Source organism: Colletotrichum orchidophilum (genome assembly GCF_001831195.1).
Source record: "Colletotrichum orchidophilum strain IMI 309357 chromosome Unknown Scaffold_36.1, whole genome shotgun sequence".
NCBI classification, from domain to species: domain Eukaryota; kingdom Fungi; phylum Ascomycota; class Sordariomycetes; order Glomerellales; family Glomerellaceae; genus Colletotrichum; species Colletotrichum orchidophilum.
This window is the reverse complement of record NW_019172992.1, coordinates 283709-303005: the sequence shown is the minus strand read 5'-3', so window position 1 is coordinate 303005 and position 19297 is coordinate 283709. Positions and strand designations below refer to the sequence as shown.

The 19297-nt window shown below is 50.8% G+C and overlaps 7 protein-coding genes across 7 annotated transcripts; 2 read left to right on the top strand and 5 right to left on the bottom strand.

Annotated features, from left to right (window-relative positions):
• Positions 1-326: 326 nt before the first annotated feature.
• CORC01_05291 (uncharacterized protein) lies at positions 327-683 on the bottom strand (the record flags this gene model as incomplete). The annotated part of the gene is made up of 1 exon (XM_022616934.1): positions 327-683. The coding sequence occupies one exon, from the start codon at positions 681-683 to the stop codon at positions 327-329; it is 357 nt and encodes a 118-aa protein (XP_022476639.1).
• Positions 684-7047: 6364 nt separating this feature from the next.
• On the bottom strand, positions 7048-7233 carry CORC01_05290 (uncharacterized protein; the record flags this gene model as incomplete). The annotated part of the gene is made up of 1 exon (XM_022616933.1): positions 7048-7233. The coding sequence occupies one exon, from the start codon at positions 7231-7233 to the stop codon at positions 7048-7050; it is 186 nt and encodes a 61-aa protein (XP_022476638.1).
• A 1153-nt stretch (positions 7234-8386) lies between these two features.
• CORC01_05289 (F-box domain-containing protein) lies at positions 8387-9829 on the bottom strand (the record flags this gene model as incomplete). The annotated part of the gene is made up of 1 exon (XM_022616932.1): positions 8387-9829. One exon carries the CDS (start codon positions 9827-9829, stop codon positions 8387-8389), a length of 1443 nt encoding a protein of 480 aa, XP_022476637.1.
• A 1481-nt stretch (positions 9830-11310) lies between these two features.
• On the bottom strand, positions 11311-12673 carry CORC01_05288 (uncharacterized protein; the record flags this gene model as incomplete). The annotated part of the gene is made up of 2 exons (XM_022616931.1): positions 11311-12571; positions 12624-12673. The coding sequence occupies 2 exons, from the start codon at positions 12671-12673 to the stop codon at positions 11311-11313; spliced, it is 1311 nt and encodes a 436-aa protein (XP_022476636.1).
• A 636-nt stretch (positions 12674-13309) lies between these two features.
• CORC01_05287 (uncharacterized protein) lies at positions 13310-14239 on the top strand (the record flags this gene model as incomplete). Its single annotated transcript, XM_022616930.1, has 1 exon — positions 13310-14239. The coding sequence occupies one exon, from the start codon at positions 13310-13312 to the stop codon at positions 14237-14239; it is 930 nt and encodes a 309-aa protein (XP_022476635.1).
• A 1709-nt stretch (positions 14240-15948) lies between these two features.
• Positions 15949-16214, top strand: CORC01_05286 (uncharacterized protein; the record flags this gene model as incomplete). The annotated part of the gene is made up of 2 exons (XM_022616929.1): positions 15949-16100; positions 16160-16214. The coding sequence occupies 2 exons, from the start codon at positions 15949-15951 to the stop codon at positions 16212-16214; spliced, it is 207 nt and encodes a 68-aa protein (XP_022476634.1).
• Positions 16215-17648: 1434 nt separating this feature from the next.
• On the bottom strand, positions 17649-18536 carry CORC01_05285 (uncharacterized protein; the record flags this gene model as incomplete). The annotated part of the gene is made up of 1 exon (XM_022616928.1): positions 17649-18536. One exon carries the CDS (start codon positions 18534-18536, stop codon positions 17649-17651), a length of 888 nt encoding a protein of 295 aa, XP_022476633.1.
• Positions 18537-19297: the final 761 nt, after the last annotated feature.

The window sequence follows — 19297 nt, the reverse complement described above, 5'->3', positions numbered from 1 at the left end:
TTCTTTTCTTGCAGGATGGCGATGCAAGCGTCGCACAAGGCTGGTGTCGAAGAGGAAAAGGGTATGGTTGATGCCGTCAACCGAAGTGGTGTCCAAATCCTTATGGTCGTTGAGTTCGTAAAGATAGGCTGCACCCACATCGGGAACGATGTGGCATTGAACCAGCGTCGGAAGCGATGACAAAAGAGAAGGCTGAAAAGATGTCACATCGAAGAGTTCGGTGTGGCAGTGCTTCGCAGTTGGCAACATCCCTCCCACGATATCGCAAATCGAAACCAATCTTCCATTTCCATGAAATCCCACACCCCCCATTCAGCGCTGCCGCCTTACAGAAGGACAGCAGCGACCATACCAGCAATACCGGCGAAAGCCAGGCTGCCAGCGTTGAGGGCGGCGCCGGCATTGGGTTTCGAAGTAGTCGCAGCGGTAGCCGAGGCAGAGACGACGGCAGAGCCGCCCGAGCCTGTGGGCTTGAACGTCGCAGTGCTGTTGCCAGCGCCGTAGGTCACGGTGGTGGTGTGCGCGCGTTCGAGAGTGATAGTCTTGGTGTAGGTCGCGGTAGAAGTAATAGTCGTCATGCCGCCGCTCGACGTCGTGCTGCCGCTGGGCGTTATGTCGCCGCTCGGGGTCTGGGCCATTGCCATGACAGGCAGGAAAGCGGCAAGAAGCGTGGTCAACTTCATCGTGTCTGTAACTGGTTTGGTTGGTAGAGGGCTGTACGGGTCAACTGTCGAAGCGTGACGAGGTATAGACCGAATCGAATATGTGCGCCGAAAATAATCCGCTCAACACTATGTGAAGCGTGTGCTTGGTGTTGAATCTTTCAAGATGGTGATACGAGTCCTCCTACTTGGCTTGTTCCTCCTCAATGTGGGATGGATCGGCCAGGTGTATATATGCGTTGGCGTGTTTGCTGCTGTGTCTGAGCGAAGGCAGTGAGTGATGGAGGCGGGGAGCGCTTGTTGTTGGTTTGCGACAAGAGGGCGTCTGTCCGCGGATGTAAATAGGAATGAGCGTCAGTCCGAATACTTGCTCGGCGAGTAGTCAGGTTTGGTGGTATTTGTTTCAACGACTGTGCGTGAAGCGAAAGAAGGGTGAGGCAGGAGACTTTGCCAACGAAGTCTGTGGGTTAAGGATCGGGGGGGGAGTGGTTTGAATAAGAGGATGCTGGAGAGAGGACCCGGACAAGCGAGTAGTAAGAAAAGACGTGGGTTTTGGGTGTGGGGAGACAAGCAACGGGGGGAGGCGACGGGGGCCTGGCAACCTGGGACGATTGGACCCAGGACCCGTGGACTGTGAGGTGACTGGCAGGGGTGACGACGATGCAGGCGCCGACAGGGAAAAGGCCCTCACACCTAAAATGAAAGCCAAGCCCGGCCGAGGAGGAAGCAGAGGACGTTAGCTGTGGTCCGTGAGCCTGTGAGAGGGCAAGAGGTGGAGGTACTCGGCCCAACCTTCCCTGTCCTGTCCCGTCCCAAATGGATGCCGCAGATGCATCCCGGGGAAGGAGCAAGAGTAGACGGCAGGGACGGCTGGGACGGGACAGTGACACAGGAGGGAAAAGAGATGAAAAGAGCGCTATGGTGCGAGTCGCGAGTCGGACCGGGTCTGCCATTGCGAATGTGCGAGTGCCAACCGAATGAATCGAACGGAAGCCATCGTCACTCGGCCGGTGAGGTATCGCAAAGGTAGCTGCAAGGTACCCGTGTCCAAGGTTGCTCTGTTTAACCCTGTTAGCCATACCTCCAGCTTAACTTCCAACAAGTACTGGGAACATCACTCACCATCAAGTTTGAGCGGTAACTATTTGTACACACGACTATTGGTATGAAGGCTCAATATGCAGGCAGGGGTCTGGATCTTCGCGGGAAATTAAGGCGCAAAAGCACAGCATTGCGTTCGCTAGCCGTCGACCACGTTACCTTGCGCCTTACCTTGCTGCGCTTTGCGAATGGCTGAACACTGAATAATTGTGCAAACCACCCAAAGCCCTTCCTCATCGCGCCAGCAACGAAGGATCGGCAGGGCGTCGATTGGAAGCTGTTCGTTGTTTGCCCTGACGCGGTGACAGCGCTTTTCTTAGAAGTCTTGTGTGATCCTGACGCCGGCTGAGCACGATCCTCACGACTCAAGGCCCAGCAATAGAAGCAGAATCCCAGAATAAACAACAGCCGTCGCGGCGGGCTAAGGAGGAAACACCACTTTGTGCCAGGCAAGACAAACCCAACGGTGCTTCACTCGGCTTGCTTTTTCCTATTGTCTACCCAGGTCCGGCACAAATACCCACGACAAGGTCCGCATAGAACCGGGAGAGAAAGAGCCGGAAGAAAGACATTGTGGCCAGCCGCAAACGGGCTTAGTGGGCGGGGATTGTTCGTACGATTCGCTGCATCGGGGCGAATAGCGGCAGCATTATTGAAGAGTAAAATGGCATAATTTACACCTCTTCGTTTGGATCCCCTCCCGAGTAGGTAGCACGAAATGCCGCGCATTTTGGGCCACCAGATGAATGAGATTGTGCTTCCGAAATGATGGAAATGAGTGGCACGCGAGAAAAGAAGAAGGAGAGTGTTCCATGCCCGATGCAGCAAGAATGTGAGTGGGCTTTTCATAAAAATTGAATTGCACAATTTCCCCAAACTGCCAACGCCCAGTGATTGGTCGGCATGGTGATTGTAGCGGGGCTCAGCTGGCAAGAGTCGAGACCCCCATCTCGCGACTGGCCAGCTCGTTCCTGCATTTGAAGAGAAATGGTTCCTGACGCTAAGCCCTGGATGGTCAGCTCTGTGTGTCTCGTGCGTTCTGAATGGCCGGGGGTGCCTGAGGGCCTGCAGCCAGTTGGTTGGTTAGATAATGGGTGGATAGCGTCAGAGAGGAAGAAGAGATTGCTGTCAGTGCGGCATTTTGGAATTTGGAAGGAATCGGGCAAGTCACTCCAAGTCGGGCAGTCAACAAGGAGTCACCCCGGTTGCCTTCGCCGGTTCCTTCCCAAAAGTCGAGTGTCAAATCTTAGGATTCCCTCCTTCCTTCCCAGAGCGTTCGTCCGACGGTCTGTGCGGTCGCAAGAAGTCGCAACGAGTCGCAGCTGCTCATCGCCCGGGAAAATGTCATCATCCTTCATCCCTATTCCCCGTTCAGATCACTTGCGGAGAAGCCTCTTCTAGTGTCGATTCCTTTTACTTACACGTGTACTTACCCACCTACCCACAGAGACGGATTCTCCTCGTCCGCGCAGATCAATTTAGGTTCCAGCGTGCAGCTCGCAGCTCATCCATCCATCTATCCATCCATCCATCGTGAACAAGGCCAGCCGCCAACCGTCGCCAGCAGCAACACAAACTAGGCACAATCATCTCATGTGTCTCGGTCTCATCTTTGTCTCTCCGTCCAAACTCGCACATCAACGACAATCAAACTTGAGGGCTGTAGCCGCAACCGCAAATCTTCGGATGAAACCCGAACCCCCCACCGTCATGTCCTCCAACATGGACCAACCTGACCTTCTGGAGATCACGTCGGAGATCAACGAGCTTGGTGGACCGGCGAGGGAACCCCTTCTCAACGTCTCGCCATGGACTCACCATTGATGATGGACATCGCCTAGGTTCTCAAGTTGCCCAACCTTGACAAGGGAGTCTTGACTCTGGGCGGCCTGACCTTGCTACTTCCTCTCCATCTCACTTCGCGCACCGCTCGCACTAATACGGTAATACCTAATTAATCGCCTGTCGTCGCCCCTATCTGTCGCAACTTGGTCACAACCTGCATGGGCCTTCAACAGGCCTCTGTCGCAACAGGGCCATCGTGACTCCTCTTTTGTGCCACCAACCCGTCCACCCACCAGTATCTGCGAAAACTGCTCACTCAGACGCTCAACAACCGGCCACTTTTCCCGTACGCGTTGCTTCCCGGTGCTTCGCTGCCACAACGTGAAACTTGACATTGTGCGTCCATTGAGGGGGGGATCCGGGCGCTTACTCGCTGCTCGTTCAGCAGCTGCGAGCAAACCATTTGATCAAAGTCTTCCTGGTGTGAATCGTCTAGGCCGCTCACGAGGCCTGCCCAGACCCACGACAGCTAGCGCAGCAAACCAGCCAGCGACGATTTACTTGGCAATACCACGAGTCCACGACATGTTTTCCTCTCAACTTCTCAAATACCTCGGGTACAGGGAATTCTCTACGCACCGCCTCCACCGGCGGCCTAACCCGAGATAGAGGACAGTCAAACGAGCCCAGTCACCGAGGATTGATTCGTTTTCCCAGATGGTTGCCCTCGGCCCATTCATTCCGCCTTGTCCCGGCCCCCAGACCCGATCTCGAGTTCTCGACCTCTGCACCGTGGCAAATGTCCCTTCGAAAGAATTTTCGCCGGTTGCCCAGGCCCTTTGGCGGATCGGAAGGGGGGCAAAAGAAGAAAACTCAGCGTTGTCGCACGCCACCAAGCGCAAAAATGAGACGTTATGATAGACTTAGACAGCGACTTCCAACGTTTTTTCGGTGGGTCGAGGGATGCGTCACAGCGCCGGCGCTTTGCGGACACCAAACATTTTTGCTCCTGTGGTCTTCGGCCTTGAGTCTTTGGTCTCACTTTCGCCTATTGTTCTCGGGCAACAGACCACTAAAGCAGCTCAAGTTTACACAAAGATCCATCCGCATAGCTGCGCGCTCACTCGACCCAGCGCCACCCGTCCTATACGCAGTTCGAATATCATGCAAAGGCACTGACCATCCTCGAATCCATCTTGTATTTGCTTCTCTACATCTCGTAACATGTCTCGGACTCAACGTCCCAACGGCCACATGCGGCGGCTTGCAGCCTGTATGCGCAACGCAGGCTGCCGCTGCGTCCTCGGCATTTGAATCCCGGTTGCACGCACAATAACCTGCAGCACAGAAAATAGATCCTGAGCCCCGGCTGCAGTCGCCCTGGAGCTGCGACAGCATCCTCCAACACTTGTCGATTCACAAGAGATTGCTCTCCCTCAGACTCCCTGAGTGTTTGTGCCTCAGCGGCATCCCCGACTCGTGGCTCTCCATCCTGGCATAACATGACGTTGCTGCTCGAGTGGGAACGCAGCCATGTGGGATATGATTGAAAGACGACTAATCCACGGGCGAAAAGTGGGATCCTTCTCCTGATGGACCCGGGCGAAGATTCCTCCTCCCATTAACTTGATGTGAAGCGACGTACGGCACCCCGCCCCGTCTCCCGATCCTCGAGCCGATTACCAGCGGCAGAATCCCTCGTCAACGGTCAGCGTCGTCATCGCCATCGTCTGCGTAAATGATAACAGTGACTAGACAACTATGGACCGTACTATGAGTATGACCCCCAATTGGGATTCGTATGACAAACGCAGTGCTCGTGTCAGCAGTTGCCTCTAGCCCATCATCTGAACGATTGGATTCAGCAGCATCTGCAGCCCTGAGGACAGCCTGAGGGAGCTGGGTATCGGCAAGCAATTGAATGACTAAAAGTAGGTCTCTCGCCAACGTCGCTTCTGGGCTCCCTGGTGGTGTCCGATCTTGACATCCGATGAAACAAAGGGTGTTCATCTATCGGGTGCGTTTTGAAACGGATCAAATGGTTCGTCTGAGCGCGCACTTATTTCCAAACCCTTGGGGCCAGTGACGAACATGGGCTGGCACCAGACCCTGCATTCTTGAATAGCAAGCAAACGTGAGCATCTGTGCATGATGAGCTCAGACAACACGGTACAATTTGTGAAAAAGTCGGGACCGAAATGATCTCGATGACGCCGGATCTTGCGACCAGAAGCCCGTCTGCTCATCGTTGTGCTAAGCATTGAGGATGCCGATACGCGGGGTAGTGCCGTCGTCTCTCGGATGTACCCTCTGCGCATTCGAATCTCTCTACTTTCCCCACCAGTCTCTCCGAGATTTAAACACATGCACTGAGTCGCAATGTGGAAGGCATCGCTCAAACGCAACTTACACTGCCGAATCCAGAACCTAGATGTTTGCGCGGTAGATGACTTGGTCTATTATCTAGGATTCTCAAGCAATCTCAGGAGCTGCCAGTCCAGCGCGAATAATTAGCGCCGGTTATCACCGGTCTATTAGTCTAGTTGGTTAGGACGTCGGATTCTGATTGTCGGAACTTCCGTAGGCCCAGGTTCGAATCCTGGATGGACCTCATCTTTTGGCTCCGCTGTCTTTTTGGCTCCGCCTGAGGCTGCTTGGTCAGTTAGACAAGGATGCTTAGTGTCTTGCAAATGCATCTTAGCGACTTCTATCCATCTACGTCGCCTAGCAAGAGGGAACGTTTTGAGAGCCTCCCCTATATAGGCTTACCTACTATACTATTTGGTCTTTATAGTATATTGCCTCTGGTACAAAATACCTTTCGGCTTATTTGACAAGACTGAAAATACAACAAATTCGTCAACTTATCGAAAGAGTTAACAAAAGGAAGATCTGGTGAAGTGGAAATGTTCCTGAACTAACCAAAATGAAGTCACAGAGTGAGCTGCTAGTCTATGCGCACCAGGCGATAGATTTATAAGGAAAAGGCAAGATTTCCTTGGGGTGTGAGTGGCTCTTGTGCACATGGAAGGGTATCTAAGGCTGGGCATAGGGGAAAACCATATTGGCCTGGTGGTAGGTAGTATTAATATAAGCACCAGTCAGCATGGCACTCAATGATGTGCATGACAGCAGATAAATCGAGCTCATTTGTACAAACAACTCCAGTATTAGAATCTCTCAATAAATCCTACAGTTACTAAGTAGGTAGCTCTGGATCATTTACAGTCAAAGCACCAGCTGCCCTAGAGTTGTTCGAGCGCTCAAGCAGTTTGACAAGACAATATGCACTTATCGCTGGAATCAAATATCGATTTGCTAGAGCGGTCTGCGAGCCACCGCAGTGGGCAGTGGGTGAGTGACCCCAGACAGGTCGAGACCTTCTGTATGTCACAAAATGAGTAAAGATGTGAAGGCCTCCAGCCTTCTCCATTACAGAACCGCCTGACAGTCACGACAGCAGCCAGAAGAAACCTTGCAGACTCGACAGACTCCAAAGCTAACGTCCAAATGAACTACCGCAGGGAATGCAATACCGGTGACCCTGCTTCGCTATCCGGCCACAGCGATTCATGCAAAGGCCTGAACGCTGGATGTTGCCGGCGTGTATCTCTCTACCGCAAGGGCCGCAGAATCGATGGCCCGGGACGGCGGGAAGGGAATGGCATCGCATACATGCGGTCATGGTGGGGAGTTTTGTAATGTTCCTTTGTAAGACGCGGACCTTTGCGCTGCGTTAGCTTTTGGGCCCAGGAATGCGTGCAGATGACAGGGTGTATTAAGGATACTTGCCAATCTTGAGTTCTGGTTGATTAATTTTCGGAAACTCTAGGACCATCGATCATTTATGAATCTTTTACAGTTTTGGGGGTATTGGTTGACTATAGAAATAGGAAGACAAATGTCCAAACTTGGAGAGAGGGGGGAAAGCACCCGTCTAAAATCGACTGCGTTATCTCGCTGGCGTAAGTGCACGTGTCATAATTGCCAGGTTATGGATCGTCCTCAAGCAGCAGGCTGCCACACTTTTGGCTTTAGTTGGCCGATGGCTGTGCCAGGATGCCACACTTGGACTGCATGTTCCCATCATCATAGCCTCATTTTCAACGTCCCGAAACCGAAGACCTATGCTATTAATGGAGCTTTAGAAGGCATTCAAGTGAGGGGATAACCCCAAAATCGGACTACTCGGGTGGCATGATGGGATTAAAATCCACCCCTGGTATCCTCAGATAAGCTGCCGGGGCAAATTGTGTTACTTGGGTTTGTCTCGTGATTCCTGTGCAGTGTTAAGAAGGAGAGGGGGGTGGAAGGAAACCTGCTTAACAAAAGACCTTGCATATTGGCAAGCTGCAAGGCCGGTGATGCCACCAAGAGGAGTATCATTGGCTTCTTTCAGCAAAGAAAAAGTTTTCTTGCCATGGTAACAGCAGCAGAAGATAAGCCCACAGCGAGCCAATGTCATCTTTGGCATCTATGAACAATCTTCCCCTGTGGATGAGTTCGGCACACGGAAGAAACGGATTACATTGTCTATGCGCCAGCCTCTGGTCAGCGGCTGGGTCGATGAGTAGGTAGATATACTCGATGGTGTAGAATACTCGCGGAAGTGGACATGAGTTTGGATGGCTATCAAGCAGACCTATCTGCAAAATAGGCCTTTGAGCATATATGGAATCAGAGTCGGGAGTAATTCGCCTTGTGTTCCCACTCAAAGACGTTCACCTCGAACGCTACGCAATTTGACGTATGGGCTTAACCGCCTTCTAATATGGTTCAGAACCACGGAGAATTTCCATCATCATTTGATCGATCGTGTCCTTCAATCTCCTTTAACTCTAATGGTTATAGGATATCTTCAAATCTAATCGACTCGGATTTCTATCAAGCGCCAGGCTGACTTTATTCGAATCAACCAATTCTGTATTAAAATGTAGCCAGAGCATCCGTAGGTTCGCGAATCTTTGTCCTGTCTGGTACAAGTCCACGAGTTCCTGGACATGAGGCAGTATCTCCATGGTACACCCGTGAAGCTCGAGGCTTTCGAGATTAGGAGGAATATGATTTACGAGCCGAGGAACTTGCTCCAACTCTAGCAGCTTTTCCTCTTGGCTGAGACGGTTATAAAGACTCGGAACTGTCCAAAGGTCGGTGAAGCCAGTGAACGCCTCCATGCCGATGTGCAACGTCTTCAAGGAGATCATGTCCCGAAGGAACGTGCCGATGAATAAGCCCTCTCTCTGGACGTACCATTCTTGATCACGCCACTGACCATGGTAATTGATGTGTAGACATTCGATATTATCCCGATGTGGCGACATTGCTTGGGCTAAGTCTTGTAGCTTGATCTGCATATCCAGGAAACTGCTGTCACCTGGTGTCCAGTGAAACGACTTGAGCTTTCTACACGCACGAATGACAGTGCTTAGTCCCTCTTTTGTGATATTTGCATCGAGCAGGGTCAGGTTTTGTACGTGTGAACACTCCGGCGGGTTGGCGTCCTCGTCGAAGAGATGCCCGTTCGGGCCACTGCTCGATAAACTGGCGCAAGTGAATGTACGCAACTGGGGTAATTGCAGGAATTCCTTCCCAATGTTGAAGAAGTGGAAAAGACTCTTGGGCATCTCTGGCTCGCCATAGTACTCTCGCAGATGATGGAGTAACGGGCTTTTCATGCTCTTCCCGTGCAGCGCTGCTGCTTTGATCAGCCGAGGGAGCAGCCGAGGCGCGAGAGGCGTTCCCAACTCGAGGAATTCGATCCTTGGGCATGCAAGGAACAAGAGGCCAATCTGCTGCTCGACCAAGCCGTCGGCGAGGCCGCGAAGCCATTCGTGTCGCACGGCCTGCCATTCCTCGACGTGGTCGGAAAGGCCCGAGGCATCAATCATATCCGCGTACACGCCAATCTCATCGCTCTCGGGACCCAGCGGCTTTTTGCTTGACGGGGCGGTGCGGTAGATGAGGCTGGTGGAGACGTGCTTGATGGTGATGCGCCGCACATACTGAGCGAGTTGGGGTTTGGTGATGACGATGTAACGCAGGAAGTCGAGATTGCGGCTGCGCTTCTGCGCGTACTGGCTCGTGTTCTTTGGGCCGGCGGCGCTCTCGTAGGTCTGGACTGAGAGATGCAAAGCGGCTTGGTAGAATTGTTTGCTCGTCAAGAGAATGGCGCGGATCGATGCGGGGTGTGAGGAGGCGAGGTCCTCGAGGATGTGGTTTTGGATTTCTAGCGGCAGTCCGACGAGCCCTGGTGAGAATGTCGACGGGTGTTCGCCCGGCATGATGCACTTTGTGTATCGCTAACTACGTTACCATCAGAAAACTTGGTAGTTGTTTGCAAGAAGTTGCATGCGCCAAATTGAAATGTGGCTGGAGGAACTACTGGCTTCCGAAGGTGCTTAGGCGCCAACCAGAATAGACCTTTCCGCTCGGTTCACGTTGGAAGGTGTGGCGCTTGATTACCTATCATTGGTCCTTAGGATCAGCGTCTTACTCTGCATAACTTCTACTTCTTTTCAAAACACCTCTTCTTATCTTGAGAGGAAATTCAACGAAAATTAATTCACCGATTTCACTAGATCGGAACCCGCTTGGCTCTTCTTACAAGCCACAGCGAGTCTTGCTTGAAAGATGTTTGAGTGAGGATTACCGAATTATCAAAAGGATCACCAAAAGACAGCTGGCCTGGAAAGTAAACAAGTATTGTGCATAAAATAGCCTTGACCTGAGCTGCAGAATCCGTCTCGTGACTCTGCAATAAAGACGCAGCTTTCAGCAGCCAACGCTTGGGTTGATTTCAAGTTACCCCCGGCATTCTCCGATTGCAACTTGTCACTATATTCTAGTGGATAAGCCTGTGACCGCAACTGCAGTCGCAACCACACGATCGGAATTCTTTTGGGAACGCTATAGCGTCCAAGGCCATCTTTTGAATTTTCTGGCTTAGCTACTTTCACTGCCACGTGGCTAAATGCAACTTCGGGTGGTCGTCGCTCTCGGGTTCGTTCAATAGGAAAGTTTATGTCAAGTCCGTTAGTGTTTATTAATTTCAAGTGAAGATACGCTCGAAATTCTACTCACCGTTCTTTCCCCATCCTTCACCGCCCGAGCTTACTCGTCGATTGAAAGAGGTCCCTAGCTAGCTTGGCTTTGAAAAGGCTTATCAGTGAATGTCTTTTGTTTATTTGTGCTAGTAGACGACCAAGTCTGCCAGGAGATGCTTATCTCAGGGGACCAAGTTGACGATCGCGACACCTCGGGCGAGTACTGGCCTACCAAATACCACGTCACCAGGCGCTTTAGCGTCTTCTCCATGAGGAGGTTCCGGACGCTGCATCCCGTATCTGAAATGCGAAAACATGCTTGTACTAACGGGATGAATGAATGCTGCTTAGGTACCTCGGTGCGATTGGGACGGTGACGTTCGGAGGTCTTCCGCTTGGCTACGATGACATCGGTTGACCGCATCGGCCCACTGCTGAGAATGGACTTCTTTGAAAAGCGGCATGACGAAGACGGCATTCTGAGGACTATATCTGTCTTTTGGACTAAGTTTCTGTAAAGACAGCTTCCAACAATGCTGCCACGAGTCGTAGATGATATGGAGGTAAGGGCTGGTGAAATGGGATGGGCCTCAGTTAATGATCACCCACACCATTGCATCTTGTTCTTCTACCTACACCAAAGACCTCAACCTCGATTCGCTGTGTGAATACTCTTAAGAAGTTCTATTTCAGCTCAAGCTCATGGGAATACTCCACGATTATATTAGAGAATATAGGTCCGAATCCAAGATGAAGTCCTGTGGACAGTCGGCGATATCCAAAATCACGCCATGTTCTGTCTGGATTCTTTGTCGACCCAGTGTGTACAAGTTATGACTTTCAAAAAGACTCTCTCTTTCTGCGCCCAGTACTCTTATCAGACGCAGAGCCGCTAGCCTCAATTCCAAGCACTTGCACTCCATCACGATGAAAGATAGAATAGGTGAGAAGGCAAGTTCGAAAACGAAACGCGGTACTCGTATCGTCCGCAGTTTGTTAAAAGCAGAAGCCTGTGTAATCATCTTGCGGAAGTCGTGTATGTTCTTTTCGTTGCTGTCGGCTTGGTCTTCGGGAAACACCATGTCGAAGCAAACCTGGCACAGTTGGAAGCGCATTTGCATCAGCGCTTGCGGACCTGCGCTAGCACAGTCCGCCTGTGACGTTGAATCAATATCGAGATTCTGGATGAGTTCTTTGCATTGATGCAGCAAAGAATCGATGCAGCTTCGTTCCTTCACCACGTCGAAATGAGTCCCTTTTTGCTTCCAATGTCGCAGAAGCATCAATTGTTTGAAAATGTCGTCGAGCATGGATTGTGCATCCTCTATGCTCTCAAATCTCGTTGGGACCACAGGTCTTAGGACAGGCGCAAAGGCAGAGTCCGCTAGGGGCTTTCCGATGAGCAAGGGGAGGACGCTTAAACGCCGAAATATAGGTAGGAGATGCTCTAGAATCCAAGGATTGTCGTTGTTGTAGTTCTCCAAAATGGCAAGGCCGTGGTTGCAATGCTGAATTGCTGTTTCGTTATTCGACAGTAGCAGCTCAATACAGGTAAACAGAATGCACACCACCAGTACCAAAGACTGGTCTTCTACAGCCTTCAAACCTTTGATTGATGCGTTGTAATATTGCAATGCAAGGCTAGGTCTGATGGATGGGGTACTTTGAATCTCACGAGCCTCATATAGATGACTGATCGCCAAGAGAGAATGCTTCACGATTGGCTCCGACTCGCTGAGTTGCATGACGAAGTGCGTCCAGAAGACAGGTCTCCTAGGGCCAGAAAGGCGTGGCGCAGCGTATTCATAGAAGTATTGCAGTGCTCTTCGCTCACTTGCAGAGTTTGATCCATGCCGGCCTAGGTCTGAACGAATCTTTGATTCGAGTGACGCCTGGACTGTGTAGCCGTCGCATTTACGGCCAGTGTCATTGCAACATCGGCAAGAAGGCTTGGTTTCGTCACACTTGATCTTCCGAATTCTACGCGAGTCAGTCAAGTCGCTTCTTATTCTGTGATTAAGAATATTCGTACTTGCAAGTCAAACACCCGGTCTTGGTCTTCTTGCAACCTTTCCGCGCCATGGTATCAGTCGTCAGTTGAGATGGGCGGCGTCATTGCTAAGCACGGCTGTGCCTAAGAGAGCTCCGATATTGCCCCGATGCTAATTCAACGAATTTCGTTATTCTTTTCTCCCGAGTTGAGCATGTGGCTGGGATTGATCTTTACAAAATTATGACGGGCAGGTTTGGAGGTTTGAGTATGCGGCCGCAAGACCCATTTACGTGACGGTGGTAACAGCATGAACTCATGAAGGATTCGAAAAAGCCGAACGAGCCAATCGAGTTGCACGCTAACTGAAATACGATTTCTAATCACCAGCGCCACGATACTAACCACCATAAACTCACTCTGATTGGCTCATTCGGATTCAAGAATGCTTTGAAACGTCATGTTCCTTGGGACGAGGCTATTGAAAACCCTTGAATAGCTGCGTTGCAAGGCCTCGTACATGTGGCATTTAGCCCATTTGGCCACAAAGGCGATAACATAACATTGTCACCTGCTTTTTGCGTTCTTTAAGGAACATGGCAACTGAGTAAGGTATTTAAGTGAGGGCTCTGTCCGGTGCTATGTTGACCTTCTGATCAAAGACAAGTTCATTTCCCCCTTCAGTGTTACTTCCTTCGGTTTTCTGATTCTATATTCTTTCGGACACGATGACACATTTACGACAAGCCCGCAAAATTGCCATGGTTGGCGCCAGCGGTAACCTCGGGCAACACACTCTCGAAGCACTGCTCACCCATGGCCTCCACGATATCACCATCATTGTCCGAGAGCAATCTACCTCACAATTCCCAGCTAGCGTTAATGTCAAGAGAGTAGCTTTCGATGACGAAGCCGCTCTCACTAATGTTCTGAAAGGCCAAGATGTTCTCGTGCTTCAACTGGGCATCTCGTCGGTCGGCCTCAGCGACGTCGTTATTCACGCAGCCGCAAAGGCAAATGTTCCATATATCCTGCCTACTGAGTTTGGCAGTGACCCAGCAGGCAAGCTCATTGACGAGCTGCCAGAGATTGCCGCCAAGCGCAAATATCGTGATCTCATCGAAGAGCTCGGAGTCGGCTCATGGATTGGTGTTGTCACCAACCCCTGGTATGATTTCTGTCTGCCCATGGGTGATGTCTTGGGCGTCAACGCCAAAACGCTGAAGGCTACGCTATGGGACGGTGGAAACACGAAGATGAATTACAGCACGCTGCCTCGAGTCGGAGCTGTGACGGCCGAAATTTTGGCAATGGCAGACAAGGAATTGGCACGCTATCGGAATCGATGCTTCTACGTCACGTCTTTTCATGTCACACAGAGAGAGGTGCTGAACAGCGTGATGCTGGCGACTGGTACTTCTGAGAGTGAATGGGACATCGGCGAGGAATCTGTGGACGCGGTCGTCGAACGAGCCAACGCCATGAGCGAGGCAGACCCGCACTCTGTGGTGCTAGTGAAATTCATGCCTTTGCATTACAAGGAGGGCCAAGGGGGCGACTTCAACAACAAGGTTGAGGATCTCAGACGTTTTGGCCTGGAAGAGGAAGACTTTGATGCGGTGACTAGTGAGGTGGTTCAGCGGATTTTGTCGGCCTAGTGTGTTAAGAAAGAACCCTGGAATCCACATAGTCTTGACCTATCGCACATAGCTAATAGACTGCGACGCTGTTCTTTTGTTGGAAGACGTCTTTGCTTGAACTTGAACTAGGTACAACCCGATTTGCTGACTTGAATATCATTTGGCAAGCAAGAAAATTGGCATACATGACATGTCTACTTGATGTCGTGTAATTGCGGATTCGCTTTCATGTTACGACCCAAGAGGGACACAACAGTGCCGACCTCAATCCCTTTCAATGGTACCAGAAAGCTTGCAAGTAGACGATGCGAGATGTGATACAACTTCCTCTATTAATTCTCTCACGGGCAGAATAGCTCCTGGCTGACTCTAACGGTTGCACCCATGGGGAGTCATAATTACCATGTATCAATCACCACAGGGTATCTTCCCCCTTTCGCAACCACTGCCTAGAAGCTGTCAATAGTTTTCGCTGAAGTTCTACTTCTTTCCCGCAATGTTACCTTGGCCGTTGATCCTTTGAGCGTGACCAACTGCAAGGTTTCCCCCTTGGCATCTGCTTGACCAATGCCATACCAACTTTCCGGCCAACTTGCGGGCCGACTCCGCCGACTGAAAACACTTCAGAGCGGTCGACTGAGTGGGAAATACATGCAGCGTTATCAAGTCGGTCAATGGAGGGATTGTCTCCCGAGTGACACAGAGTGACGTGACCATCAACTGGATCATCTGATCCCAAAACCACATACACAATTCGGACGGGTCAACCTAACCTGCTCATCAACGGCGCCGGAATCTACAAGCCACCTTCGAGCGACTTTTTGGACCCGCCTAGAATCTCGCTAATAATGATGTCTAGCCGTTAATTATTTTCTTTTGAATAACGCGGCGCTGACGCGCCACTCAGCTGACCAGCTCTCGAAGAATTCATCAACTTGTGCCACAGCCACGCTCCGTCTGGCCCGACCATTGAGCTATGATTGCTGCGAAAGACCATGTTCTTTTTTTCCATTAATGAGGTGTATGATGGCTCAATTAGAGTTTGAGCCGCAGCGAAAACATAAATGATGTGTTATTCATCTCTTCGAATATCGAAAATCAACGAATTAAAATCGTACCATGATCCAGCCAGAGGAGGAGACAACAGGCGACACGAGTTTAAAAACAGCCCTTTTCATCTCTATGAACAAACGGATATGTTACACTTCATCTTGTATCTAAGATATGTTTGGCAGTCGCAGCCACCTTTCAACCAGCTTCTTATTGACCACAGATTCTTTTCGTAGGGCGAGACTGCCTTTGCTCTTTTTTGTGCGGTGTGAGATCCTGCCTGATTCGGCCGAGATCACTGGTGCCTTCTGTAAATTGCTCTTCAACTGCCTTAGCTGCACTTTCCCCCTGATATGTCCGTTGCTGCCTTCCTCCTGTGAATTTTGCCCTGATCCACCGGTCATGTGACTAAGGTAAGGTAAGGGAATTGAGGAGGAAGGAACTGTCTTCCAAGGTGAATGTAATCAAATGACCTCCAGATTCACCTCTGGATTTACCTCAGTAGTCTGTTGTCATTCACCAAAAACGTCAATTCAGAACGCCATCTCGATAAAGCGTTGAAGGTCGTGCCTCCTGTTAACACGCCTTCTCCTTCATTTATCACTCGTTGGAAAGCTTCAATGACACAGGCCACAACAACAACCCATTTACATTCTTTCACCACCAATACCTACCAAATGGCTGGCGAAAATGAACAAGATCCTGCTTCCCAGGATGCCCAACCTCCCTCTTCCGCTGCCCCCGAGGCACAGCCATCGGACCAAAATCAAGACCAACCCCATCTTCGAGGAGGCTGCATTGACCACGATGGTATGTGCTGTGGTGTCTGGTAGGTACCCCAAGATCATTGAAAATTCGTATGAGGAGGTGAGTCTGACAGAGTATCAGGCCGGCCGATGGTTGCTACCCCGGAGCGTTCTGTGCCCTCTGCACCATCATGTGAAGCAGCCTACTCGTCGTTATGGAGATGAGATAATTCGATTTCTACATAACTTGGAGGAGGTCAGGACAGTGGGAGCGGGAAATGATGGCAAGCAGGAGAACGATGAAGAGATAACGGAGAGGTAAAACTAAGTCATTCGACTGAACAGTCAACGCAACTTCCGCCACTGCAATTCCGCACCCAAGATTGCACGCGTAATTAATGATTGCATTATCTGTCCATTTTACATGGAAATTCTTCACTGATACTGTCCTTGGTCACTCATGAACATTCAACCGTTTAGCGCTGGGTCCTTATGGTTCGATGGATCTCTCATTTATTCGCTACAGAGCGTCCTTGTTAGGAAGTTTTCGTTGTTACGAATGATAGGGGCAGGCTTGTCTGTGCTTTGGGCCATCGTAGGGAAGCACCCGGCAGGACCGCCATTGTCTTGCGTGCCTACATATATTAGCGGAACGGTACATCATGTTAGAACGATCTTGCATCATGTGATTTAGGAAAGTACCAAGACCCAGGTAAAGAGCGAGGTTTTGAGGCTGAGTCTGTTGAACGGTTTCTTTTACGGCGTAACATCTTCGAACACTAGCAATGTACAACGTTTTGGCTCTCGCACTACGTGCTACTATTATTAGGGATTGGCAGCCAGTAGCCCTAGAAACAAAACATTGGAAATATGCAGAGGTGAACAGTATACTTGGCATCGGAGAGCAGATTGTGGCTGCACAACTGGAACGCTGTCTCGTCTATAGGTCTAAGCCCTGTTTTAGGTCAGCTATTCGACAGTAGGGTCTGCTAACAGAAGCTGGGGATTGACGCTGTAGATCAGATATCGTACTAAGTAGTAGTGCTGAGTGTGCTGAACAGATCAGTTCCGAAAAGAAGGACATCAGCGCTGTTTGAGGACACGAACTGTCTGCTTGCTCTATGTATAATATCTATGCGATGACAATCCAGGCGGATGATGATGATGAAAAGAGCGGGAGATGAAGAAAGAGAGGTGACTCAGATGAGGAGGCGGCTAGGGTTGATGACGTTGCAATATATATAACTGTAATGCGCTCGAAGGTTGATTTGGGTTTCACTCACTTTTATGAATCTACTTCACACCATCTGAACCTAATGTTACTTCAGCGGCTTGCCGGCCGCAGAGTTAATGAACCCTTCAAACCATAACCAATTGGCTCATTCAACAAGTAACGAGGAGCCCTGATGTACCGTCTGCCTACCAAGGCTGGTGTCGTTCGTTGAATGCAATCGGATGCCCTCATTTGCTAGTCTACTAGTAAATTGACACATTGACAATCCTTCGTCTGTGGTAGTGGTGCACAAATATATGATCGCCCGAGACCATCCGTGACATGAATGTTGTGTAGCTAGATTGACGACCTATGGTCAATGACCTGCGCAACAATGCCACTTATTTCGTTGCATGCATCAGTATCCGTCAGCAATCCCACCGGCTTCCTCCCGTGCCCTGCGTTCCCCGTCCGCCGCCCACCACCACTGGTGAGACTCGTCGTGACCCGATGCATCGCCTTTATTATCAGCCCAGGGTTTGGGGCTGAAGATGTAGTGAATGTTCTTGACTTCCTCATCCCTCCAAATAGCATCGTGCACGCCGTGCCACCTCAGCGTCTTCAGCGCGTTATACACGTACGGCAACCCGACCCATCGTCCCCGAAACAGATTTGCGAGGAGGTCCTGATCAGGAAATACCCACTCTGCAGGTGCGTTCTTGACGCAGTCTACTATCGCAGCGTAATGGGCTGCGGAGGGGACCACGACGAGAAGACCGCTGTTCAGGAGACCGAGCGGTTGCCGAGTGAGATCCGCGCCGTTGGTCTGAGCTGCACCGGGGTTGGCGTGGTGGGATGTGAATGGACAGTTGGCCGGCACCCAGCTCTTTGGGAAGTGGGGCTTCTTGAGGGGGTTGCAGGTGCATGCATGACCGGCGGCGAAGACCTTTGTGCCGGCAGTGGTGGAGGTGCTTGTTGCGGCGGGGTCCAGCGGCAGGTCCATCATCAGCTCGTCCATGTTCTTGCGCACGAGCATGTCGCAGTCTAGCAGGACGACCCGGCTGTACGCGGTGAGAGAGAAGACGGTCAGCTTGGTCCATGTGTCTTCGAAACGCGGCTCGCTCGAATAGTCTCTTCGTTTTTGGGGACTTAGCCGAGGTACCCGTTGGAGGGGTATCCCTCGGGCGGCGATGGCGGCGCGACCCTCCTCGGGAAAGGAGTCTGTGTGAAGGGCGATGAAGGGATAAATTGTGTTTGAGGCTTCGAGGGAATGATGCAACGTAAGAAGCCCGGGAAGGTAACTCATATTTGTGATGAGACTAGCCCAGACTCGAGAAAGAGTCAACGTTGGTGAGGCTCCAGGTTTGGGAAGAGAACAATACCTTTGTCCGATTGGACCACCCGTTCGACTTGTGACATTTTCCTAGTCAATTGTTTTTGTGCCAGGCTTGAAAGATTTCTGGCAACAAAGATGAAAAGCACACCAAGGTATTATATGCAGTATACGTATCCAAGATTGAGTTCCAAAACAAGATAGTTTTGGTACCGAAACCAAGTTTCCGTGAGATAGGGTAGAAACAACGTTTCCGTAGCTCAAGTATAATAACAGGGCGCCAGCTGGCTACAGAAAGGGCCATTCAGCCGCGGAGCGACCGGAGAGCGACCGGAGAGCGACCAGTGTAGACGGAGCCCAATCAGAGACCCGTCCGGAATCACATCTTCTCCGGCCTCCGGATCTAGCCTATAATCACTAGCTTACTACTTAATTAGGCCTAGCTCTATTTCCACGTCTTCAACGGTTTTTCCACGGAAACCAGAGCAACGTTTTTTGTGACGGAAACGGTATGCATCGACCCCTAATCCAAGGCGTTCGTCTCTTGGTCCATGAGTCACCACTATCCCATACTATGTAGTGGGTGGCCGAGCTAAGATTGGCACTCGGCAATTTGCAAGTTGGCCACATGCGTCGTGGAACGGGAACACCGGGCCACTACCAGCGGCGTAAAGCTGGTCACGCGGGTTTACAAAAAACACAAACACCTTACAAGTACTACTAGTATAAGCCTA